At 34.7% G+C, this 27034-nt stretch overlaps 1 protein-coding gene across 9 annotated transcripts in view; it reads right to left on the minus strand.

Moving 5' to 3' along the window:
- Positions 1 to 27034, minus strand: part of Ccdc88a (coiled-coil domain containing 88A) — a 161713-nt gene that overhangs the window by 17288 nt on the left and 117391 nt on the right. For all 9 annotated transcript variants that reach the window (XM_004632433.3, XM_023716401.1, XM_004632434.3 and 6 more), the window contains 7 exons: positions 20819 to 20980; positions 19369 to 19646; positions 18910 to 19053; positions 16311 to 16497; positions 12629 to 12774; positions 1127 to 1219; positions 781 to 995 (listed from right to left, as the gene is read on the minus strand). In XM_004632433.3, coding sequence (XP_004632490.1) covers positions 781 to 995; positions 1127 to 1219; positions 12629 to 12774; positions 16311 to 16497; positions 18910 to 19053; positions 19369 to 19646; positions 20819 to 20980 — 1225 coding nt within the window. The remainder of the gene's footprint in view (positions 1 to 780; positions 996 to 1126; positions 1220 to 12628; positions 12775 to 16310; positions 16498 to 18909; positions 19054 to 19368; positions 19647 to 20818; positions 20981 to 27034) is intronic.

Consider the following 27034-nt stretch of genomic DNA (forward strand, 5'->3'; position numbering starts at 1 on the left):
AGTGACAACTTCTTGGGCATTTTCTAAGGATTTAGTATTTAACTCTTTTGAAATACACTCTTCTAGGCTTTGACTTTGCTCTTGGTAAGCAAGCACACTAGTAATGAAATAAAAAGGTTATAAATTACATAATTTTATAATGGGGTACTTCTCATTTATGATAAAAATTTAAACCACAAGTTTATATGCAAACTTTTATCTCCCTACTATTTAAATTTGAATTAAAACTATATCAAGAATCCCTTATAACAATTTTAACCTTCAGTTATTAGTAGATAATTTAATAACTCTCTTGCTTCTATCAGTGTGATAACTTTGCTCCAACTTGAAAGTACATGAGCAAAAGCTTTATTTATAATATTTATAATGATTTTCATTAATTTATAGGTATTTATGAAAATGAAATCTTAGATATATTTTCAGTCACTTCTCAAATCACCCAGTGAAGTATTAAAGCAAAGGTAAAAGGCCCTCCTGCTCACATTAACAGAACTTGCAAGTGGCAGAGGCAGTCTAGCTCTTATTTCAATGTTCTTTCTAAAATATTTACCTTTCTGGGAAAATAATTGTATCTCAGTGTATAATACGTGTCAGGAAATTATGGTTGTGTACTATGCATTTTATAATTATACAGAATTAAAAAGAAATGTCACCCAAACAGTTCTCCCAAAGAACTTGAACAAAGTCATTTTGTCAAGTAAAGAAATATTAAATGCATTTAAAAATTTAGAAAGGATTCTGAATTGATAACTGTGTTTATTAAAGAGCTTAAGAACTTACTGCTGCTTTTCTTGGTTCCCAGGGTTTGTCCATCTTCTAAAGAATTTGACCCTACTGAAGAACTATCTTGACTATCTTGATGAGGCAGCTGAAGAAATCCTTCACTGGAGTCTGAGCGGGTAGGCGTTAATGTTAGAGATTTTTGCCGTTCTCGATTAATATCCTTCTTGGACTTTATCAATTTTCTCATTTTGAGAGTAATCCAGTTTCCTCTCCTAACAGAAAAAATTAAAAATATTCTTAATGTACAATTTATTACATAAATCCTTCACAAAATGAGAAGTCTTCACAATACTAGAAATAACTTTTTTCAAAATAAAAATTCATAAAACTTGATCAATGGTACCTTCTAGGTGGAGATGGGTCATAAAATTTGTATTGATCCATAATTTTCTCTTCTAATTTCTCCTTTTGTCGTCTTAATTCATTTAACTTATCACTATAACAATAAAAATAATTTTAGAATGTGTATCATAATAGATAATACAGCTATGAATGATAGTAAATTTTGTGACTTTGATCTTACTTTTTGAAGCATAAACAGAAACGATAATTGTCAACTAATAATTTACTAGGCAGTAACAATGAAATTTTTCCATGTATTGCCTTTTTTTTTTTTAACTTTTAAACTTACTTAAAAACACTATGAATGTAAGTTCCAGTTCTTTGAAGAAAAAATTTTCATGGATAATATAACCCTGTAAAGGAATTGTCTCTATATCTTTTTTTTTCTATATCTTTTTATATCTCTCTATTTTTTTTTTTTTTTTTTGGTACTGGAGATCAAACTAAGGGCCTTGTGCTTCCCAGGCAGGTGCTTATGCCACTGAGCTATCGCCTCAGCCCTATACCTCTTAAGCACTATCAACATTAACTATTTCTCTACTCCATATTGATTATATAAGCAAAAAAAAAAAAAAAAAAGTTGGGTATTTAGTTTGCTTAAAAACAAATTGTAGATTATAATAAATAATATTCCTACTATGGTATATCTTGTTTTGTTCTGATCTTTTTGAAACAGGATCTCATGCAGTTCAGGCTGGCCTTGAACCACATAGTAGCCCAGACTGGCCCTAAACTTGAAGCAAGCCTTTTGCCTCAGCCTCCTGAGTACTGGGAATACAGGCATGTGCCATAGCATGCCCAGTACCCTACTATAGTACATCTCGATGTGAACAGATTTTTTTCTTTTTTGGTGGAATTAGTTGGGCTTAATATACTTGTAAACAATTATTTCTTGACCTAGAAATATAAAGTATATTACTTTTGTCACGTTGTAGACTTTATTTTGATTTTTTAAAAATATAATTTAATTTAATTTTGAAGAGTAAAAACTAGCAAAAACATTAAAAAATGACAAACAGGGAAACATACAATACATATGTTACAGATTTTCAAAACAGGAATACCTAATTAACAATGGTTGTTCTTCTTTTTTCTATTTTTTTAATTTTGAGAAACAAATAGCAATGAGACAGTTTCAAAACTGATTGATAGGACAGTTTCAATAATTAATACATTGTACATTGTTATCTTCTTAGTGGGTATCCACAGTATAAGAAGCAGACAGGATATCCTGTCCAAACACTATTACTACAAATCTTTCTTCTCACTGAATTAAGTGAAAGTAGCTGTATATCTTATCCTAACTATTTTGCATATACAAATACAAAATGGTCCTTCCTTTGTATGCCTTTTTTTGTTTAGTCCTGTCAGAGATGGGTATTCCATTGGCATCTAAATACTATAGATGTGTAAATTCAGCAAAACAATCCAACACAGTCCTGCTATTTTGAGACAGATTATGTTGCCTAGGCTGACTCTGAGTTCTTGATCTTTCAGCCTCAGCCTCCACAGTTCTATGTGTCACTGCACTCAGCTCCTAGTCTCATTTTTATATTTTCACTAATATTGTTTACCTACAGAAACACTAATGATCACAGACCAAAGTATAACAATCTCTCCTAAAAACAAAACAAAACAAAACCAAAATGCAACAGCAAATAATACTAGTGATTATTTACAATGAGGAGGGTATCAGGTACACTATGTATAAAGATGAGTAACAAGCAGCTCTACTTATGATACAGTGGGAGAGTGAATATACATAAATAATTCTGAGGGAGTTATCAGTACCAAAATAAAAGCATTGTAAAGTACTATAGGAACCTATAAAAAGGGAAATAATTTTGTCTTGGAAGATCAAAGAAATTTTCATGAAGGAAAAGGCCAAATTACTGAAAAGGAAAAAGCAGGCCGTTCTTGGTGCTTCTGCCGTCTTCCACTGCAATGAATAGTTGCCTCTGTCTTGTGCTACCCTGCCTTGGAAGCTGCTATGGGCTGAAACCGATACAAACTGAGACAAATAAACCTTCCGTCCTTTAACCTTGGGTGTTGGGTATTTTGCCTCAGGAACAAGAGAAAATTAACTAAGAATTTGGCATAAGAGAAGTGGGGTCACTGCTCTGGCTACACCTGACCATAACATTTAGGAGCCTTTGGGAATGGCTTGTGGGAAGAGTTAGGAAAGGTTTGGAGACACCAGCGGAAAAAGTAGAGCGGGAATACCTTGCTCTGCTCTATATGACAGATTCTGGTCAGAGCTCAGAAGACCAGAAGACTGACAGAAATGCTGTCAGTAAGGACTATGCTCAGGTTGTTACTGCTAGGAATAAGACTGCATTAGCTACTGGACTCCAGATGATATGCGTCATGGCTTGGCAGAAAGTTTGTCTGCATTTTGTTCATGTCAGGAGGCTGCCTGAGACTGAGATTAATTAGTTTGGTGACAGACTAACCTTATAGAAGAAAGTTCAAGGCAGTTGAACGTTGAGGCAGTGGCAGGGCTAAGATTGGGGGCTATTACACAGATTTATGTTGAGAATCAAGAGCAAAGCCTAGCAGAATAATTAAAAATGTTGAGTCTGGTCATAAATGAAGCTCCTGTAAAGCTGCAGACTGCAAAGAGAGAAGATGAGATCCTGACTGCTGAGAAAAAACCAGGGAAATAGAAAAAATGGCCAAAGGGCATTACAAGCAGCAGCAGGACCCCACCCTTAAAATTGCAAAAGTGAAAGACTTCGCTTTGAGAAGAAAGCCCCAGAGCACCATGTTCCAGAACAGAGGTGGCCTAGAGAATTTGTTCCTTGGAACTGGATTCACAGTGCTCAGCAATCTAGGCACAGGACCCCTATAGCCAAGTGAGAGGGAAGCCTAGCTATTGCTCCAGCTGGCAGCAGACTTTGGTGTGATCCACGTGGCATTGTGTTTTTTTTTTTTTTTTTTGTGCATGCAGGATATTACAGTTAAGAGGGTCGGGAAGGCTTCTATCCATGTTTCAGAAGAAGGCCTCAGAGGCCAAGTATTGTGGCCCTGAGAGGGCAATACGTGAAACTGCGTATGAAGCCAAAGGTACAGCAGAGACTGCAGAAGTTTGGAGAAGCCAGGAACGTGGATCATCTGAGTAAAACTACAAGCACAGACCAGAGCTGGCCCAAGAGAGACTCATGGGATCTATCATGACCACTACCACCAAAAGTGCCATAGGGGTGGAGCCACCCAACCTCTATGGAGTTCATAACCTGTAACAGATTGCCTCTTTCCATGTGGAACTACAGGACTTAATGTTTGTCCTGCTGGATTTTGGACTTCTTTTGTTTCCATTTCTTTGTATCCTCCTAATTACACCTTTAGGAATGGAAATCTCTACCTTGTACCACTGAATGTTTAAAGCATTAAAAAAGTTCTTTTCATTTGTGCTAGGGCTCACAGCTAAGAGTTTGCCTTAAACCTCAGAGGAGACTTTGGACTTGGGACTTTTCAGCAATGCTGAACTTTTAGGACTTCAGCAACTTCTTCCATAAAGGAATATATATGAGTCTTGGGGGTCAGGGGCAGAACATTAGGATTTGCATCTAGATGTCCCCCCAATATCTCAAGCAGTCAGATGAGTGCAGGCTTCTCAGAGGTGGCTGAACCTAGAGTCTATGACTGATTCAAAGTCCAATGGCGGAATTAAGGATGTAAGGGCTACCTCTGTCTTAGTGTGGGTAGCTTGCATACAATATAAGGGACAGAAAGAGGCTTGGTCTTGCTTCCCTCAATGCTTTTTCTGTCTTCCACTGCCATGAAAGACTGCCCCTCTGCCATGTGTCACCTTGCCCTGGAGCCAGCTATGGACTGAAAATCCTACAAACTTTTTTCTCGGAAGGAAATCATATATTTTGACTTTTATTAAATAAATATTAAATTATTTTTTTTTCCTTTTATGTATTTGGTAGAGGGTCTCACTAAGCAGCTTGGACTCAGTTATCCTCTTGTTTTCAGCCTCCCCAGAGCTGGGGAGTGTGCTACCACATCTGGATTCAGTTGCTGGTTCAACGCACCCCTAGGGTCACGGTCGGCACAACATTGGGACCAGGGATCGAACCCTCATCCCTGCACTTGCCAAAGCAAGCACTTAGTCCACTGAGCTATCTTGCCGGCTTAAAATAGTATGACTATAAAATATTTTGCTTAAAGTAGTTTAACCTAATGATGGATCAGGATACAGTGGTACCTTGGCATAGATTTAATTCTTTAGATTTGGTTGCAGCCAGAATCAGAGAACAAACTGTACAACCAGAATAATGGAAAGGATTAAGCTTATAAGCTGAGATACCACAAAAGCTGGAGGGAAAGATGGGGCAGTCTAATTGAGTAGGGAGGCTGAACTAGGCTCATGGGAACAGAGAGGAACTGATCTGAATCTACAGAAGATGTTCTGTGAATACAGGCTAACAGTTATACCGACAGCCACTTGGACCTCAAGCCCATGGAAGTCTTGACATTTAAAAAAAATGATGGCTACATTACAGAAGGCCAGAGCTGTCAACTGTGGCCTTCTCCTTTTACCTGCTGAAACATGGTTATGTTCATCAACTTCTCTGTAATAACTATTCACTGTCACTTCTGCCATAACCATGTGATAAGAATTCAGCTATAAATGTCTGACATATAAGATATATATTTGTGACTTAAATTCAGTAAGGCAGAATAGAAAATAATGTTTGAAAGTCAACTACATAGGCTTTATAGCCAACGATACAGGCACCATCTCTGAAATGAATGTCAACACAATCAGAATATTTCTCTTTCCTTCCTTTATTCCTTCCTTTCTCCCCCAGCCCTCATTTTTTAAGACAGGGGTTGCTATGTTAGCCCACACTGGCCTTAAACTCACTAAGTAGCCTATGTTGGCCTCAAACTTGCAATCCTTTGCTTAAGATAACAAAGCTTTGGGTATGCCTATGCTTAAGGCACAGAAGTAAAATATGAAGAGCTTTATATATATTTAGTGTTCCTGAACTTAAAAGGACCTCTATTGCAGTGACTAAAGAAACAAATACCTACCCCGTCACCATCACTGGAGTTCTTCTGAGTCCGGGCTGCCCATCTTCACCCTGAAGACTGTGGGGGAGACCTGGTGGGCCTAGCTCTGCTCCCCCATCACCCTCACCGGAATTCTTCTGAGTTCCAGGTGGACCTGGTAGATCTTGTCCTCCCCTCCCCTCACCCTATCCTGAGCTTGGCTTAGTCCCAGTCACTAATCTTCACTGGAAGACTGCCAGGGGTATCCTGTGCAGCCACCTGCCCTTACTTAGAGGACTGGCGAGGGCATCTGGTAAGCCTTGCCCCTAGCCCCTCACCCTTGCCAGGGCTCAGTTGAGTCCCAGCCATGCATAATTACTCAGGAAGACTGCCAAGGGGAGCCGAAATCAGGTTCCCGAAGACTGCTACACACACCTACAGGAGCCTTGGTGAGCCCTACTTTGCACGGACCCACCATTGAGAGAGCTTTGCAGAACTATGGTCTGCACTTATCATCACTGGATTCTTCTTAAGCTGTGGCTTACCCCACAAGCCCCTTCACTGAAATGGAAGCCACATTTAACCCCACATAGCAGGAGCTTTCATGAGCCTTCCCCGCCCTCCCCTTCTCCTGAGAGCGATGCTCACCTGATGCCCACCCCCCACCATCGCTGTGGAGTCAGGGAGAACATTAGGAGCTTCAAAAATAACTAAAGGAAGTAACAAAGGGCAATCTCAGGCTTCTAGACCAAATAAAAAGGGTCCAGCAGATAAAGTCATAGAAGAATTTGGAAATCACACACCTGAAATTTCTGAGATGATAGCAAATGAAGTAAAGAAACAATTCTATCTGGCTATGGAGGAAATCAGATCAGAAATAATTTCTCAGGTAAAAATGGAAATGACAACATTCATGAATGAATTGCTCAATACATCTAAGGAAGACATAAATTAAAAAATAGAAGGGAATAGGAAAATTATGGAAACATTGAATGAATATAGGAATGAATTAGTAACCAACATAGGAAAGATATCCTGGGTATCTGTTTGAAACAGATTCAAACAGATATCCAGGATAGTAATGATTCCATTGAAAGCTGGCAAAACCTCTTGAATGAAACAGAAAATAGAATTTTAGACTTTGAAGATAGCATTGCTGCTAGTGAACATGAAAGGTAAGATCTCTTAAAAATAACAAGGAACCAGAAAATAACAATACAACAGTTGCAAGTTGATGCAAAGAAAAATAATATAAGACTAATAGGCATCAACAAAACAGCTGGAGTTAGCACAAATGACATAAAAAGTCTGTTTGCAGTAGTAGTAGAAAAGTTCCCAAGACATGGGAAAAGAACCTGACATACAGTAAGTGAGGCACTCCAGCGAGCCATAATAAAAATAAATCCTCGCCCAGACACACAATAATCAAGATCCCAGAAATTGACCAACAGAAAAGAATATTAAATACTGTTAGAAAAAAGAAACAGATCACCTGTAATGGAAAGACAATCAGAATGATGACAGAATTCTCAACACAGATTGACATACCCTGCAAAACTATGAAATTTCATGGAGATATACAAAGAACAAATGAAGAAATCTGTGACAACCAAAACAACCCTACAAAGAGTACTGACGAATATTATAGAAAGAGACAGAGACAACCACAACTTCAAGAACAACGTAAGAGACAAAGGAGAGCAAGCAATTAAGCAGAGGAGAAAAGCAGGGATCCTACAGCAGGAAAACAACATGACAAAGATAAGCTAATACATTATCAATTATAACCATCAATGTAAACAGTCTCAATTCACCAATCAAAAGAAGCACACTGGCAGGGTGGATCAAGAAACAAAACCCAACAATATGCTGCACACAAGAAACACATTCAACTCAAATAAATTAACAGATGAATGTCAAAGGATGGAGAACAGTACTCCATGTGAGAGAAACCCCTACCCAAAAAGGGGGGTAAATATTCTGGTTGCTGACAATGTCAATTTCAAACCAAACATGATTAAAAGAGACAAAGAAGATCACTACATACTTGTTAGGGGAAACAGACAGATTCCTAGATAAATATGAACTACCAATTCTGAATCAAGAAGATATAAAAATTCTGAATAACCCAGTATCAGTCAATGAAATCGAAAATGTAATAAAAAACCTACCAAGGGAAAAAACCCAGGTCCTGATGGATTCACAGCTGAGTTCTATTGGAAATTCAGAGAAGATCTAGTGCCAACTCTACTCAAACTCTTCAATGAAATTGAAAGGGAAGAAACTCTCCCAAACTCATTCCTGGAGGCAAGTATTATTCTGATACCAAAATGAATGAAGGACCCAACCAAAAAAAGAGAAGTACAGGCCAATCTACTTAATGAACATAGATGCAAAAATCCTCAATAAAATATTAGCAAACAGAATGCAGCAAATCATTAAGATTATACACCACAACCAAGTAGGATTCATCCCAGGAATGCAGGGATGGTTCAATATATACAGATTTGTAAGCGTAATACACCATGTCAACAGAGCCAAAGACAGAAATCACATGAACATCTCAATAGATGCATAAAAAGCTTTTGACAAAGTCCAACATTCATTCATGATAAATATCCTACAGAAAATCACAATAGAGCATTTTTACCTCAACCTGATAAAAGACATTTATAACAAACCAACAGCCAACATCATACTAAATGGAAAAAATTAAAGACCTTCACTTTAAAATCAGGAACAAGGGGTCAGGGAGATAGCTTAGTGAGATAAGCATCTTCCTGGCAAGCACAAGGTCCCGAGTTTGAACCCTGGCCCTGAAAAAGAAAAAAACAGGAACAAAGGATGCCCACTGTCACCACTCCTGTTCCATATAGTTCTGGAAACATTAGCCAGAGCAATTAAACAAGAGAAAGAAATAAAAGCAATAATGATTGGAAAGAAAGAAGTGAAATTATCATTATAGGCAGATGACATGATACTGTACATAAAGACCCCAAAAGTTCCACTAAGTGACTTGTAGATTTAATAACCAAATTTAGTAGAGTAGCAGAATACTAAGTCAACACTCAAAAATCAATAGCATTTCTAGACACAAACAATGAATGCACCGAGAAATTATGGAAACCATGCCTTTTGAAACAACACTCCATAAAATGAAATACTTAGGAATCAATCTCACAATGGAAGTAAAAGATTTATACAGTGAAAATTATACTACTCTGAAAAAAAGAAATCAAAGAGGGTTTCAGAAAGTACAAAGATATTCCTTGCTTCTGGATAGGAAGAGCCAACATTGTGAAAATGGCCATATACTGAATAGTGTTACACAGATTCAATGCAATCCCAATTAAAATACCATTAATATACTTCACAGATCTAGAAAACACTCCTAAAACTCATGTGGAACCAAAAAGACCTAAGAGCAAAAACAATTCTGGGTAACAAAGGAAAGGCAAGAGGCATCACAATCCCTGACTTAAAATTATACTACCAAAGCTACTGTGATAAAATCAGCATGGTACTGGCCAACAAACAAAACCCAAAACAACAACAAAACAGACCTGAGGATCAATGGAACAGATTAGAAGATGAAGAAACAACTACAAACACACTCAGCCTCCTTATCGTTGACAAAAGGGCCTAACATATTCACTGGAAGAAAGAGCCTCTTTAATAAATGGTGCTGGAAAAACTGGCTTTCTACATGCTGAAGAAAGACCCATTAAAATAGACCCATGCCTATCACCATGCACAAAACTACAATCAAAATGGATCAAAGATTTAAACATTAAAATGAAACACTAAATCTTCTGGAACAGAAAGTAGGTTGAAATTTTATGGACATAGGAGTAGGTACAGAGTTCATGAACAAAAATCAAACTTCATGGGAAATACTTCAAAGAATCAATAATTGGGATCTCATCTTTTTGCAAAGTTTCTGCTCATCATAAGAAATTACCAGTACAAAGAAGACCCAGAAGCTGGGAAAAAAATTATGGCGCACTGTCCTTCAGACAAAGGACTTCTAGCTAGAGTATATGAAGAATTTACAAAATTCAGCACCCCAAAATTCAAAGACCCAATCCAAAAATGGGCATCTGAGGTGAATATACACCAAAAATGGGCATCTGAGGTGAATATACACTAGTAATGAGACCATGAACACCCTATAGACCCTTCCCTAAAATACAAAAAAAAAAAAACAAAACAACAACAACAACAAAAAAAACCAAACCAAAAAACAAAAAACTTCAACATTGTTGGTCATTCAAGAGATGCAAATTAAAGCAATGCAGAGATACCATCTAACTCCAGAAACAATGGCAAAAAGTCAACCATTAACAAATGCTGGAGAGGCTGTGGGGTAAAAGGAATTCTTCCTCATTGTTGGTGGGAGTGTAGGATGGTATAACCACTATGGAAATCAGTATGGAGATTCCTCAGAAAGCTAGGGTTGGAGTTCCCATTTAAGCCAGCTATTCCCCTCCTGAGTATTTTTCCAAAAGAACTGAATCCACCATACCAAAATGGTACATCCACACCCATGTTTATACCAGTACAATTTATCATAGCTTGATCTTGGAAACAACCCAAATGCCTATCAACTGAGGAATAGATTAAAAAAGACATGGTATTTTTACACAATGGAGTATTACTTGGCTACAAAATAGATTACATTTGAGGCCCTTTGTAGATAAATGGATATAACTAGAAACTGTATTGATAAGTGAAATAAATCAGATCTACATGTGCAAACATTATATTGTGTTGCTAGTGTGAGAACTTCAAAAAGTAAATATAATCTGAAAAGTACAATAGATACACTGAAAGAGAACAAACTTGTTCAATGTGAATGAAAACCAATGAGGAAAAGGACAAAAGAAAGAAGGAAAAAAGATATATTTGTGTATAAATGCAGGATAATTTGGCTAATTATACTATTGATTACTGGTGGTCTTTTGAAGGGAGCAGTTAATGCTCAAAAATTTTTTCTTTTTATTCTTATTTTTTTCTTTTAAAATTCTTATAACTTTTTTTGTAAAACCAATTTTGTATGTTTATATCTGTTAACTTAAACTTTGAAGATATCATGCAATACAGCAACCACTGTTGAATTCCTATTACTTTGTTCAGTGAAATTTTCTATCATTTCTAACACTTTCTTGTTACTATTTTGTATTCTTTAAAAAATAAACAACAACAACAAAAACAAATACCCCTCAAAGGGCTGAAGATACTGTTCAAAGTGGCCAGCAATTAGAATGAACTTTCTCTGAGGTTTATCTTAAAAGATAATACAAACTGGGTATTAACAGGGAAATCATGTTTCTCACTCCATAACCTGTAATACAAATGATGCCGCAGAAAAATGCATTATGAATCCTGGGTTCTTTTTTTTTTTTTTTTTTTGTACCAGGGATTGAACTCAGGACCCTGAGCTTGCCAGGCAAGCACTTATTCTACTGAGCTATCTCCCCGGCCCCAATCCTGGGTTCTTATGTGCCCTGACTTATACACATTAAGTCTAACAACTGGAGAAATATTATTTCACTTATTTTGTAAGATAATCCTGGAAGTTGCTATGATTACTAGTATTTTAGAGAAGAAGCTAATGATCAGAGAAATAAAATGACTTTTCCAGGGTTATATAAATAGTAAGGCGAAAAACTGAAGATATATATGGATTAAGAGCTGTTTGACTTCAATATCTGGCTATTTCTACAGTATTTTGGTGCTTTTCATTGTAGTGCACAAAAGGAAAGAATTAATTTAGTAAAGGCTTATCATACAAAGATTGCTTAGAGAAATGCACAGGTTCAAATCTTGGAGACTGTAGATTTGTATGCTCTCAATGGAGATCTTACTTATCAATAATTAAGCTGCTCAGTTTTTTCTCTCATAGTTCTCTTATAATTTGATCTCAACTCCACCGTATAGCATAGAAAAACTTCTGCAAGTTGATTCCTGACTGTTCAGCCATTTTGTTACTGCTCCTTTTTCTTCCATTTGGCTCCAGAAAGAGTAATTTGTTTTTAGGTCATATACCACACCACAAGATACTGTCTTACCTCCATGGTTTGGCATTACTGCTCTCACAGCCTGGTGTGCTACCTCCAGGGAACTCCCACTGAACCCAAAAGTCTCAGCTGAGCTCAAGTCTTAATTTTGGAAAGTCTACTTTGCTTGTTTAGACTAAAGTGTTCTTTTCCTTATATTTATTGTATTTTGATGGTCCCTTATATATACACCTCCATTACAGAATTACTGCACTTAAACATTTACTTGTATTTATTGCTTTATATTATTGAATTTTTAGAGTGCAATTTGTATTTTCATCTGTAATGTCTACTTTATTACTACAGTGCCTACAACATGAGCACATATTGAAATAATGACATTGAAAATCAAGAAAAATTAGCATGAATTTTTTCTCTGTCACTAGATATGGCAATGATGGCATTGTAATTTTTCAAAGTGCAAATTATTTGGTACCTACATGTATTGTCTTTGTTCAACATGAAAAAGATCCTTGCTTTCCATATTCTGCTCCAATAGTGTTCTGTTTTGTAGCATTAATGTCTGAATTTGATCTAGTAGATGTCGATTTTCTTCTTCCAAGTTCCCTTTAAGTTGGCTGAGTAACTGTTTAAATATAAAATCTATTTTAAAAATTCACATTTAACAAATAACCTGAAACATCTAAAACATATGAAGTAGTTCATGAAGACTTTAGTCTTCTACTGTCTGAACAATTAGATGACTATACATTGATGCAAATTTGAATGATTACTGCAGTGATGAAAACAGTACTAATATTGGGTCACATGCTGTATACACACTGGGTCTAATACATAAAATTATGTGGTTTCAAATACACTGCTTTCTATCTTCAAAATTGTATAACTTTATTGTCAAAAAGCTAGATTAAATCTTAACCATTTACACAGCTAAGAAATGTTGGGACATGTAAATTCTCAAAAATATACAATAAGGATACATCCTTAACCCACCAATATTGTTACAAGGATTAAATATTTTATGGGAAGTATCTGGTAGTATACACAGTACTTAATCCATACAATTCTTTTCCCAACTGGCAGTTTAAAAAAAGTTTAAAAGTCTGTTTAGTTTTGTGGATTTCATCAAGAATAATCAGGTAATTTAGTCAATAATTCTTACTGGCAAGTTCGAGATTTTTTTATGCAGTTAGCAGAAACTGGTAATGTGTCCTTGATATACCAAAAATTTTAAGAGATGTCAGAGAAAGCAGTGATTCTCAAAATTTAATGTATCACTTTTAGAGTAGATTTGTGGGCCTTAGATTTGAATTCAGCAGGTATGGAATGAAGTGAAGATATAAACAGTATTAAAGAGAAAGCAAGCAAAATACATCTCTCACAACCATTACTCTTCTTTATCCCCCACAAAGGCTGAAAGTTTTGGAAAATTACCAAAAAATCAGGAAGTATGGTAGTATGAATAATTATAACCATCTAGATCTATAATTGTCAATACTGTTTTGTATTTGGTGTAACTATATATTGTTACGTTGAAATATATTTGGTAGATTCATTGAAAAATGTTAGCTCAGCTCTTTAAGTGGCTGCTTTGACAAAGCAGTCAGGCTCACGTTGCAGTGGTTCGATTCCCACAACTCAAGCCAGCCAAACCTGCCCTGAAGGCACGCGGAGCAAAAAAAAAAAAAGAAAAATAGAATGAATTTATTCCCTTTTCTACCTATATTTTCTTGTAACTATTCACTGTTCTCATTAAGCAGTGGAAAAAAATGGAATGCATTTTTTTGGTCTGTCTATGCTTTCTTGCAATATGACTATTCACTCTTACCATCAAGCAGTGCAATCTATTTTCCCCCTTCTTGAATTTAGAAAAAGTGGAAAAGAGTGGAGTAACTATGTGGAAGCTTCTAGTTTATACCTCAAGAGGCTTTGTGTGCTTCCAGCTGGTCTACTAGAACCCTTCCTCGAGGCTGAGCAATTAACTAGAACAGGAAAAATATATTGTAGGCAACTTCCATAGAGACTATACACAGCTCCTCAGTATATCTACTAGCTAACTTCAGATGCAGAAGTAAATTCCTGGCCTACGTATCAGTGAAGTGGATCAGCATATCCCACAGACTCTTTGGCAAAAAAGAATGTTCATCATTTCTCAGGTTTTATGATTGTTACAGAGCATTATTATGTCAAAAGACAACTACTGAGACAGTCACAGGAAAAGACAGAAAAAACTAAATATATACACAGCTAAATGAATTATCTGAAAGCTAACACATGTTAAATCACCATATGAATCAAGGAACAGAATATCAATTTTATTTTATTTTTTCTTTTAAATGTATTTGATTGTTATAGGGTCTCACTACACAGCTCAGACTCATAGTGATTCTCCTGTTTTTAGGCTCCTCAGCACTGAGATTTCAGGTGTGCACAACTATGCCCGGACTCTGGCCTGCTCAGCCTGCCCTAGGGGCGGGGCTAGCACTGCATGGGCCAGGGATCAAACGGCAATCCCTGCGCTTGCCTAAGCAGGCACTTTAGTCTGCTGAGCTATCTTGCCAGCCCTCAATTATATTTTAGAAATACTGCAGTGCTATTCCAGTCAATACCCCTTCCTGAGTTTAATACCATCCTGATCTTTCACACCCTAAATTTATTTTTCAACCTTTGCCCAACAGTTAACATTTGACCCACATTATGATAGCAGTCGAGATGAACAGCAGTCAGGGCTCATTCTGGTCTCTCCTGGACAGCCTTCTAGACTACTAGTAACAAAAGAGACTTTCTCAACATTCACTCTGACTGTCCCATTTCTTGGTTCTCCTAGATTTCTGACTAGTTCACCAGTCTATGTACTTCAACAATATTCCAACCTCAGGTTGTCTAAGGGTTGACTGTCCCCTGCTTTTTTTTGGGTGTGCATTACGGGAGGTTTAACTCAAGGCCTTTACACTGAGCTAGATCCTGAGCCCTTTTATATTCTTCATTTTGAGACAGGGACTTGTTAAGTCATTAAGTTACCCACACTGGGCTTAAATTTGAGATCGTCCAGCCTCAACCTACCACAGTGGTGGGATTACATGCCTGTGCCATCACACCCGGCTATCATGAGGGTTTTTTTCTGTGCTCTTCTCCAAACAAGTTGGGCTCCTCCAGTAGCAAAACTGCTGGTTTTTAAAGCTTGCCCTATACTGTGTCAGAATGACTGGTATCTGAACCATGGGAAGGGAAGATGAAAAAGAGAAGCCACAATACAAAAATGCTTCAAACAATCACGGTTACTACCAAAGTCGAACAGTTTTACTTCAATAAATGCCTCTTAGCTTAAATCCTAGAGTCCTAACATGGTTACTACGTTCCCCTACCATTTCAGAAGTGTACATTCTCTGACCTTTTTTTTTTTTTTTTTGTGGTACCAAGGAGTGAACTCAGGACCTTCTGCTTGCCAGGTAAGCACTTATTCTACTGAGCTATCTCCTCAGCCCTCCAGAAGTATGCATTCTTTTTATTTTTTGAAACTGTCCAAAATTTATTGTAAAGAAAAAAATCATTAAAGCATATACATAAAAAATATTAGCTATGGAAGAACAAAATTAAATAGCACCTTATTCCACATTAGAAAGAAAAAAAAAAAGGACCAAGTGTGTAAGAAACTAGACTAATTAAAGGACTGAAAGAAAAGATCTGTCCCCTTTGAATTTTATACTTAGCAAACATACCTTTGAAAAATAAGATTTTCTAGTTATACAAACTTGACATATTTTAATACTTCCACAGAAGTATGCATTCTTCACTGCATTTTATTTATACTTTTTATAAAATATTCATAGAATGAATGCTCCGAACTTCCTGAAATTTATTCAGTAAATGATATGCTTTCAAACCAATTCTTCTTTCTACTGGCTTAGAAATTAGATTTAGAATATATAATTGTGCTTTCATTAAAGAAGCACAAATTGTACAATTTTCACTGTATTTGGGGATATAAATTTAAACTAACATAAAATGATGAAATTTGTGATAGTTTTTCTGAGTCATGAATCTCAATGATCCACAATTAGTTCTTTTAGAAGCACTCCATTAGGTATATACTGCAGTTGCTATTATGATTTTTTAGGTATGTCTTGATACTACAGGAAAGAACTAGTAATTAAAACTTACCTCACACTGGTTATTCAGCTTTGTGGACGTGATGTCCAGTTGCTGGTATTGTTCTTTTAGCTTGGAAAATTCAGCTTCTAATCTTGTTTGTTCGAGTTTAGAATTATTCAGGAGACTTTTCAAGTTTTTATGGTCAGTTTGTAAAACTTCAGTCTCTTTTAAAAGCTGGCTGTATGTATGATTTAACCTATATTTAGAAGCAGTGATAGAAATAGAATTAGATTTTCTGCATAGCTTTGACTGTATTTACACAATGTGAAAATGCTACAAGAGAATAAATGCTATAAATTTTAAATCTTAGGAAGGTTTCTTTTCTTTGAAAATCAGATTTTAAAAATTCTGGGATCCCTCTCTAGAAAAGAATTATTTAGCTTTAAAATATGTTGAATTAATAAAAATATAAATTCACCACATAAAATTTAAAGTATTAATACAAATTTTAGATCAGTGGTTTCCAACCTTTGTGGCCATGGACTGTTTTTTTTAATGGAAGACAATTTTTCCAAGGACTGGGAAGGGTGTGGGTGTGGTTTTAGGATGATTCAAAGATACTACACTTACTGTGGATTTTATTTTTACTACGTTAGATTTGCATAAGAAGTGTATAACCAAGTTCCCTTGCATGAACATTTCTCAGTAGGGTTCATATTCCTTTGTGGCACTAATGCCTCTGCTGATCTGAGAGGAAGACCTCAGGTGGTAAAGGGTGCTGCTGTGAATACAGACGTAAGCTTTGCTCTGTAGCTCAATTCCTGCTGTAAAGACCAGTACCTGGTCTGAGACCCAGGGACTGGGAAGCCCTGTTTTTAATTAGATGACAATAGTCTAGTTTTGATTTCAGATAATTCAGATTCTAAAATTCAACATGAAACAAATATGAGATCAAGAGAGTAAATAAATGCAGTATGAAATACTATGTCAGTGTGCTGACTGATACAGCCAGGTTTAACCAAATTTTAGTTGTTGAGATTTTATAGGTATAGAAAATTATTCCTATTTGTTATCCTCAGATAATATTTTATAAAAAGCTATAGGTTTTTGTTTTCAAGATTTATCTTTAAAACAAAGTTCACTGATGTCTAAGGATAGGAACTAACAAACATTCTATGAAGGACAAGAGAGTATGTAAATATGTAAGGGCCTAGTCTGTAGAACACAACAGTCTCTGTAGTATACTCCTTGCCTCCCATTCCACCTACCCTTTAAAATTTTAAATGTTTTCTTAGTTTGCGGGCTATACTGAAAGAGACAAGCTGGATTTGGCCAACTGCATTGGTTGACATTTGCCAATCTCTCTGTTGTAGTATTCAATTAAAAAACTCATAGAAATGGGGACAACCACATAAATTTTTGTTTAGGATTGTCCTTATTTAGAACATCTTTAGTTATCTCAATTTATTTCTTTAGAGTATTTAAGTCAGTTTACAAAGATTATAAACATGAAGGCTTTTTTAAAAACATAAATAATCAAGAATTGGTTAAAAAGAAAACCAAAATGGCAATATCAAAAATATACAGTAAGACTGGGCATGGTGGCGTATGCCTGTAATCCCAGTGCTTGGGAGGCTGAAAACAGGAGGATCACTATGAGTCCGATCTGCGTAGTGAGATCCTGTAGACCCTGTACTAAACACATTAAAAAAAATACAGTAAACAGGCCAAGTCAATGAATGAATGCATACCATGAGTCAGACCTCTATTAAGACACATAGTTACATACCAGATCAGCATTCAGGACAATCAAAAATTTTCCTACTGAAGCTTCACATGTGTGGGGAGAATAGGTAACACAGAGATAATAACTAAATTCCTCAATATCTCTATGGTAAATGCTAAATGGAGCTGAGTTTTTCATACTATCCTTTAAAAATTTAATAGCAAGCTACAAATTCAGTGAACACAATTCTAATTGGACAGTTTTTGATTTTTCAAGGCTTTCAATTAAAATATAACTGTCCTTTGACAATTAAGACTATTGATACATAAGACAAATAGAACTGTATATAAAACTCAATTAGCCTGGAAATATTAGGCTGCTCATTTGTAGCAATTTTAAAAGGTAAGAATTAGGATATCAGACTAGTGAAAAGACAGACAACTAGATTCAATTAGATTCTACTTTAATAAAATATAAATTTTATCAGGTATACAACTTTTGATAAGTGATGTAAGTTAAAAACTTAATTAGCTGAACAGAAAATGAGGACACCACAGAACTAGGTTTTGTCAGTGATTCCCTAACTGTGTAACTTTATTATGTAGTTTACTTGTCATTCTAAGTTATTGTTGTTTATTTTATTTATTTGAAACAACATGCCACTATGTAGTTCATAGTGGCTTTGAACTCACTTTGTAGCCTAGGCTGGTCTTGAACTTGCAACAATCCTCCTGCCTCAGCTCGTAAGTGCTGGGATACAAGTATGTATCACTAGGCTAGGGTTATTCCAAGTTATAAAATAAATAGTTTTTAAAGGAACTCTATCAAATATATTCTACTTTATTTTGTAAAATTCTCATTTAAAATTAGGAGTTGGCATTATAAATATACAGCAACTATTTCAGATAGAAGGAATATAGAATTAAAACATGTATTTGTTACCTATCATTTTCACCACAAAGTTTCTTGTATTCTGCAGCTACCATCTCATGGTTTTTATTTTCAAGCAGCATTTTTTCCTGCTCTACTTTGAGCATTTTTTCCAAATCTTCCAATTGCCCCTTCTGTTTTAATAACTGATTGTAACTGGGGAAATAAAGTTAAAGTATGGATTTATAATATGTTCAAAAAATTTCAGAAAGGGAGATAAGAATAATTTATTTGCATGATACAAAACACATGAATTTATACAAATTTGCTACATAAATTGCCTCTGAGATGTGTTTAATACACAAAATGCATTTTAGTACCTAAAGAAAATTTGTTTTAAATGCATAACATTATGGGGCCGGGGTGATAGCTCAGTAAAATAGCGCTTACCTGGCAAGCACAAGGACCTGAGTTCACTCCCCGGTTCCGCAAAAAAAAAAAAGAGTAACACCACAAAATAAAATAAATTACCGGTCTTCAAGATCTTTGTGCTCTGCCTCAAGATTTTTGTGGGCAGACTTCAGAGTTCCATGTTTAGAGATGAGCGATTCATACTCTGAAGCCTGCCTTTCATGGAGAAGTTCCAGCTTCTCATGATCCTTCACAAGTGAATCATAGAGAGATTTCAGATCTTCTCGTTCTTTGATTATAGATTCATTTTCATTTTCTAATGAAGACTGTTGAATTAGGAGTTGTGCATTTTGGTTCATAAGTGAGGTACTTTGGGAATTAAGGGTGGAATTTTCAACCTGTAGGAATACATATTATTAACAGATGAAAAACAAGTAATTCATGTTTTTTCTTAAAAACAAAAGGTTTTAAGTTTGATAACTTAAGGAAATTCTAATATGTTAATTGATTTATTTGTATTTTAATGGGAAAGTTTAGATAATTTATTTTTATGAAGCATGAGGTGGTCAGTTAATTTTTATTTCTGGAAATATTATTGTAATAATAATATGTAATAATATTGTAATAATAATATGTAATAATAATATGTAATATATATATATATATACATACACACATTATATATGTTTTAGTTTGAATTTATTTTAAATGAAGGTCATTACCAGTTACTCATATGGTATTGCATTATAAAAAAGCAAAGAGCTTAAAATGCTAGTGTTATGGTTTGTATCTTGCTGTCCCCCCAAAGCCTCATGCAGTTTAATTCATGATCTAGTGCTAGGATTATGGGTGTGATAATACCAGTAACAAAATTCCCACTAATTGGTAAGAAACCAGTTAAAATGAAATAATGTGTTGCACCTACACTCTAAAGCAAGGATCTCATTAATTAGAATGTTTTTTTAAAGTGATGGAAAATGATCATTAAATAAATAAAATCTTTAATTCTCTGTATTAATTTTTTTCTCTGTATTAATTTTTAAAAATATGTATTTGGTTGCTATAGGGTCTTACTACACAGCGTGTACTCTTAGTGGTCCTCCTGTTTTCAGCCTCCCCACACTGAGATTACAGGTGTGTGCCACTATGCCTGGATTCTTTACCTGGCTCAGAGTAGGGGCAGTGCTAGTGCTGCATGTAGTGCCCCGGATCGAACCACGGTCCCTGAGTTTGCTTAAGTAGGTGCTGTAGTCCTTGAACTATCTCACCGGCTCTCTCTGTATTAATTTTTGATACCAGGAATCAAATTCAGAACCTTGAACTTACCAGGCAGGTGCTTGTGCTGCTGAGCTATATTCCTGACCTCTAAATTTATTAATATTTAGAGGCTCTGATTTGACAGTTTGGCAAGGAAATTAGAAACGTTTAAGAATCACTTTTCAGCCTTCTGGCTATGATCAAGTGTATTTCAATCAATAAATTTACTCATGGAGAAATATTTATATGACTATCCTTCCTCTTATAATAGCATGATTCAAGAGTGTGGCATATCCCCAAAATATATTACAACCTGAAGTTTGGCATTCTGTGTCTGAAGAGTGGTATTCTGTTCCTGTAATGATACTGTCTGTCTCTGAAGTGCAAGGATCTGTGCCTGCAAATTATTATTCTGTGTTTCAAGCTGCTTCAGTTGAGTTTTCAATGCTTGTTTCTCTGCCTGCAGTGTAGCATTCTTTAAAAAAAAACACAAAAATTAAAATAGCAAACATTTTTTAATAAGATACAGAATATTCAACAATTTTTTAAAAATCCCCCTTTATCTCAAATTAGAAACAATTTAATAATAGGCAATAATACTAAGTCTTTAATACACTACTAAGCATGTTAACTCTGCTTTATGTGCTACAAATAAAAATTTCAGCATAAATATAGTTATTAACACAAGAAAGTAGAGTATGATTGTCAAGATTCATGGTTTTAATATTGCTCCAAAGTATGAGGTGGGGCTGAATCTACCTACAAGGATTTGCCTCTGCTACTTACAAAAGGCAAATGTACATACAGGTGAGGTGAAAGTCCCAGAGATAGCAATAAAACTAAGGATTTTCCAAGCAAGTATTTGGAATTTTATAGGACATTTACTCCATAATAGATCAAACAGATGTTACACATTTTCTTTTTTTTGTATTTTAGGGAAGGGTCTACAGAGTGTTCAGGGTCTCACGACTAGATCGGACTCATAGTGATCTATTTACAGTCTCCCAAGAGCTGGGATTACAGGCATGCACCTTTCTCCCCCACACCATCAACAGCACTTACTATTTCCTCATGATAGTCATTCCTTTTGCAGTAAGATGAAATGTCACTGTTGATTTATTTACATGTTTCTACTGGCCAGAGATGTCGAACATTTTTTTCAGGTATTTATTGGCCATTTGTACTTCTTCTGAGAAGGGTTTACTCATCTCAGCTTCTTAGTTTTTGACTGGGTCATTCAATTTGAGGGATCTGGTTCATTTCACCTCTTTATATATTCTATTCTCATTGGTGTAATTCAGCTGTTTGGTTTTTGATTTCCTTCTCTTTGATGCCTTATAGACCAGCTTGGGTGAGGAGGGAGTTTTGGAGCCATTTTGTTACCTTTTTTCATGTTTATGTTTTATTTTCTTTATTTTGAGGCAGGATCTCACTAGTTCATCCTTGAACTGTGAAGCCAAGACTCTCTTCAAATTTCAGACGTCTGTCTCAGCCTCCTAAGTGCTGAGATTACACGCATGTACTACCATGCCCAGCAATTTTACTCCCCACTGCCCTGAGGTTTACAGGTTGATTATAGTGCAAAAACGTTGTTGCTAGTATGGCAATCTCTAGTTAGGATCGGCTTTCCAGTGATGGGCTCTGGGTATGGTTAACTATGTCTTTGGCTCTGTCCCAAGATCTGACTACCTCCATTAATTTGGGGAGGTGAGGGTGTACTAACTGTAGTACTGCTGATGATACAAAGAGGAAACAAATGTTGGCTTATAGTAAAAACCAATTAATAGCAACAACCATGTCAACCTTGCAATAATAAAAAAATCAGCAATAATAAAGTCAAATGTGAAATGTACATTGACATATTTTTAAGAACCAAAAAAGCTATCACTGTACAACCCTGAATAATGGAAGACATTTGTAATTTTAATAAAATCACAAAGAAAAAACAATATTGATACATAAGAAATATATGCTAATTCCATAACTAAATCATCATTTAAAAACAGAAAAGAATTCAATAATCATAGCATAGTCAACTAGATATCTAAAGATTAATAAAACTAAATAGTAAAGATGAAAGGAGTAGGGAAGGCAAAATGAAAAGAAGTAAAATTTGAAAAACATGCAAAATGAGGAGAGAAAAAAAGCTCTTATTAATAAGTAGAGGAACATTAACAGAAATATAAAAGTAAGATGCTATATATTTTCTTTATTTTTTTCATGGTACAGTCATTAAAACTATTATAGCTATAGGATTTCTAGAATATATCCAAATGAATCCCACATCATTTCCAGTTTTTTCAGTACATATGGCGATACTTATAGTTAAAAAAGTGAATTAATGAATAAATTATATTTTTAATGGACTAGACATTAAATGCTTGACATGGATATTATATATTCAAGATTATTTACATATCAAATTTCATTACATAGATTAGCATAAAATGTACAAAGATTCCACCAGATAACAAAAACAAAACTTTAATATACAAAAGGGTCATAATTGGCTTATCACTGCAATATGCATGTTACAAATGACAACAGCATTTTTATCTTTTTGAGATAAAATTAACACAAAAGTTAATTTGCTTTCATATTATATATACTACATGTCACTGAATAAAAGTCAGATTGTGATTTGATTCACTGAATATGCCATAAAATCTAAATTGAAGCAAAAGGTGTTAATTTTTACTATCTCAGAGAAGAAAAACTTCAGAAGTGCAATGTTAGCCAATATAATATTAGCAGATATACCAAAATTACCATTTTTAATAAGGCTAACCATTTTTATAACTACATTACCTAAGATGTCTAAAATATGACAAGTAACTTTTTTTCCAGTAAAAATTTATAGTCTGTGGGAAAAGCGATTCATGCATAAAATTGTACATGTCAGGTCAATTACTGAAGTGAAATTATGAATCTAAGTGACAGATGTATGTGCATCTATATCTATATCGATACATACATATATATGTACACATTCCTGAATAGTTAAAAATCTGTAGGCATAAATGAGTAATAAATACAACAAAAGATGCATTCCTCACTCATAATTTGAAATGTCAAATTAATATATTTCTTTTTATCATTTAAAAAAACTGGTAATATCCAATGTTAATCTAGAGAGATAGGTACTCAAATACTGGGAAGAAAACTGGTATGAAAACTGGTATTTTATTTTTTTTTGGCAGAACCGGGGATTGAATTCAAGCCCTTGCGCTTGCCAGGCAAATGCTTATTCTACTGAGCCTCTCCCCAGCCCCCTGGTATAATTTTCAAAAACCAGTACAAAGCTATCAATTAAATTAAACACACACATAGAGGTGTGTTGACCCAACAATTCCACTGTTAGTAATTTAGCATTCCAAGAACATGTTTGTTTATACATGGACATCCACTGTAGGAAAACCTGAAAAGAAAGGTAAATGTTCATATATGTGGAATTTATTTAAATAAATTATGTTAACATCTACACTACAGAAAAATATGTGGTTATTATGACAAAATGAGATACTTCTACATCACTAAAATTGAGAGATCTGTAAGATAATGCAAATGAAAAATGTAAACTATAATTTTGTATAGCATTATCTTACAGGTATTAATTTACAAAAGAAATATACGTCCATAAATGGATAAACCATAAATATGAGAAGATAAACCAAAGTGATTTTAAAAAAACAAAAAAAACTAACGTGATTAATTCTGAATGAGAAAGTAGCAATCAATGGTGTGATCAGTTTTTGTTTTCATAGATTCAAATTTTTAATTAAATATATTACTTTCATGCTACATTCAAAACCAGGAATAACCACAGCTATTTTACTTGTTAGCGTGTAAATTTCTTATCAAACTTGTTCATCCTTTATGGGTAAAAAATTACTGCTTAATTTTTTATTATTGTTTACTATCAAATATTAATTGAACACATTCAGCTAGGAAGCATTAGGAGTTCATTACCAATTATTGAAAACTGGTGAAGACCAGCAGCATATGATAGCCTTTTCAAGACTATAATCCAAACAATTAGAAAACAACAATGCAATTAGAAATTAAAAACATAAAACTACAACTGAAAGTGCCCAAATCCAGAAGATTATAAGAAACTACTCTGAAAACATATTGAATAAATTGCAGAACCTACAAAAATGGAGAAATTCCTAGATGCGTATGAGTTACTAAAATTGAACCATGAAGATATAAAAACTCTGAAAAAACAAATGCAGGCAACGAACCTGAAGCAATAATGAAAATTCTACCAACAAAGAAAAGTCCAGGAATTAATGGAATCACTGCAAAATTCTAGCAAAACTTTAGGAAAGATTTAACACTCATATTTTTCAAACTCTTCAGTGAACTCTAAAGAGAATGGTATTGTCAAACTTATTCTAGGAAGCTAGCATTACCTTGATACCACACTGGACAAGGACTTTGCCAAATAATCTAATCTACAGGCCAATCTTAATGAAGATAGACTCAAAAATCCACAAAAGACTAGCCAACAGAATGCTACAAATCATTAAAAAGATCATACACATGACCAAATTGGGTTTATCTCAGATATGGAAAAATGGCTCAATATTTGTAAATCAATAAATGTAATTGATACATTCCACCAATAAGAACACAGTTAAAATGTTCATCTCAGTGGATACAAAAAAGTCTTTTAAAAAAAATTCAACATCCATTCATGATAAAAATTCTGAAGAAAATAGGTATACAAGGATCTTATTGCAACACGATAAAAGCCATGTATGACAAACCTATTGCCAGCATCACTGTTAGTGGAAAAAAAAAAAATGAAAGCTTTCCTTCTAAAAGCAGGAAGACAAAGGTGTCTATTCTCACCACTCTTGTTCAATGTAACACTTAAAACTTGTAGCCAGAACAATCAGACAATAGAAAACAAAATAAAAGAGAAAACAAAAATAATAGGAAAAGAAAAAGTCATCTATCCTTATTCCTAGATGGCATGATCTTTTTACAAATGACTGAAACACTCATCTACAAGATTCCTTGAATAAATTCAGCAATGTAGCAGGATACAAAATCAACACAAAAATCAGTAGTGTTTGTATATATCAATAATGAACACACTGAAAAGAAATAGAAAAACAATCTCATCCATGATAGTATCAAAAAACCTTTAATAATTAACCTAATCAAAGAAGTAAAAGACCTCTATATCAAAACTAAGATACAATATCCTAAAAACTCCCCTATTCCTGGGCCAGGATCTGTACTGTCAAGATATTCATGTTATCAAAACTGATACACAGATTTAGTGAAATCCTATTTAAAATATGAATAACATTTCTCCACAGAAGTAGAAAAAAATCCAAAACTATTATGTACAACCAGAAGAAACCTTGAACAGGAGAAGTTATCCTGGCAGCAAGAGCAAATCAGGAGGCATAACAATCCTGGATTTTAAGTTACATCACAAACCTAGAGAGATGTATTTCTGGAACAAAATCTAACATCAATAAATTCACTGGAGAAAGCCTTTAATAAACTGTGCTGGGAGACTGGTTATTCAAAATCAGAAAAATGAATGTAGACTTGTATCTTTCACTATGTATTAAAACCAAAATGGATCAAAAAACCCCTAGATCTTAAAACAGAAACAATAAATCTACTAGATGATAAAGTAAAACTCTCAAAGAGAGGTGCAGGTAAGAACTTTCTGAACAGTACTAAATACATAAAAAATAACATCAAGAATCAACATTGTATCAAATTAAAATCTTTTGCATAATAAATAAACTAACAAGGGGAAGAGAAAAACTATAGAAGGGGAAAATTTTTTGCCAGATACTCCTCAGGCAAAGCACTACTATTAAAATATATAAAGAACTATAAAAATTAGACTCCCAAATAAAAGGCTCAATCAAAAATGGAAAATTGAAAAAAAATACTTCTTAGAAGTACAAGTGGCCAATAAATACATGAAAAAAATGTTCAACATTGCTAGCCGTTACAGAAAAGTAAATTAAAACAACATGGAGATTCCATCTTACTCCAGAAAGAATGGCTATCATAACAAACTCAAAAAATAACAAATGCTGGGACAATTGTAGGGAAAAAGGATCTCTCTCCATTATTGATAAAAATATAAATTAGTACCAGAATGGGCTATTTTTCAAAAAACTAAAGAAATTTCATTCAACCCAGCTGTACCTTTGCTGGGTATCTTCCCCCAAAATCAAAGACATCACATTTGAGTGATACTTGCGTATTCTTGTTTATTTAAGTTTATATTTTTGTGTTTTGAGACAGCCTCTCGGTATATACTCCAGGCTGACTCTGACAACAGTATGTAGTTCAGGCTGGTCTTGAACTTATGATTCTCCTGCTTCAGCTTCCTAAGTGCTGAGATTATAGGGGTGAGCACTCACCCAGCAACAAAATCTTATTCACAGCAGTATAATTCTCAAGAGCTAATTCTTGGAAACGGCTAATACATCTCTCAACACATGAGTGGATAAAGAAAATATGGTGCACACTCAATGGAGTACTA

Source organism: Octodon degus, unplaced genomic scaffold, assembly GCF_000260255.1.
Source record: "Octodon degus isolate 3935 unplaced genomic scaffold, OctDeg1.0 scaffold00048, whole genome shotgun sequence".
Taxonomy (NCBI): Eukaryota; Metazoa; Chordata; class Mammalia; order Rodentia; family Octodontidae; genus Octodon; species Octodon degus.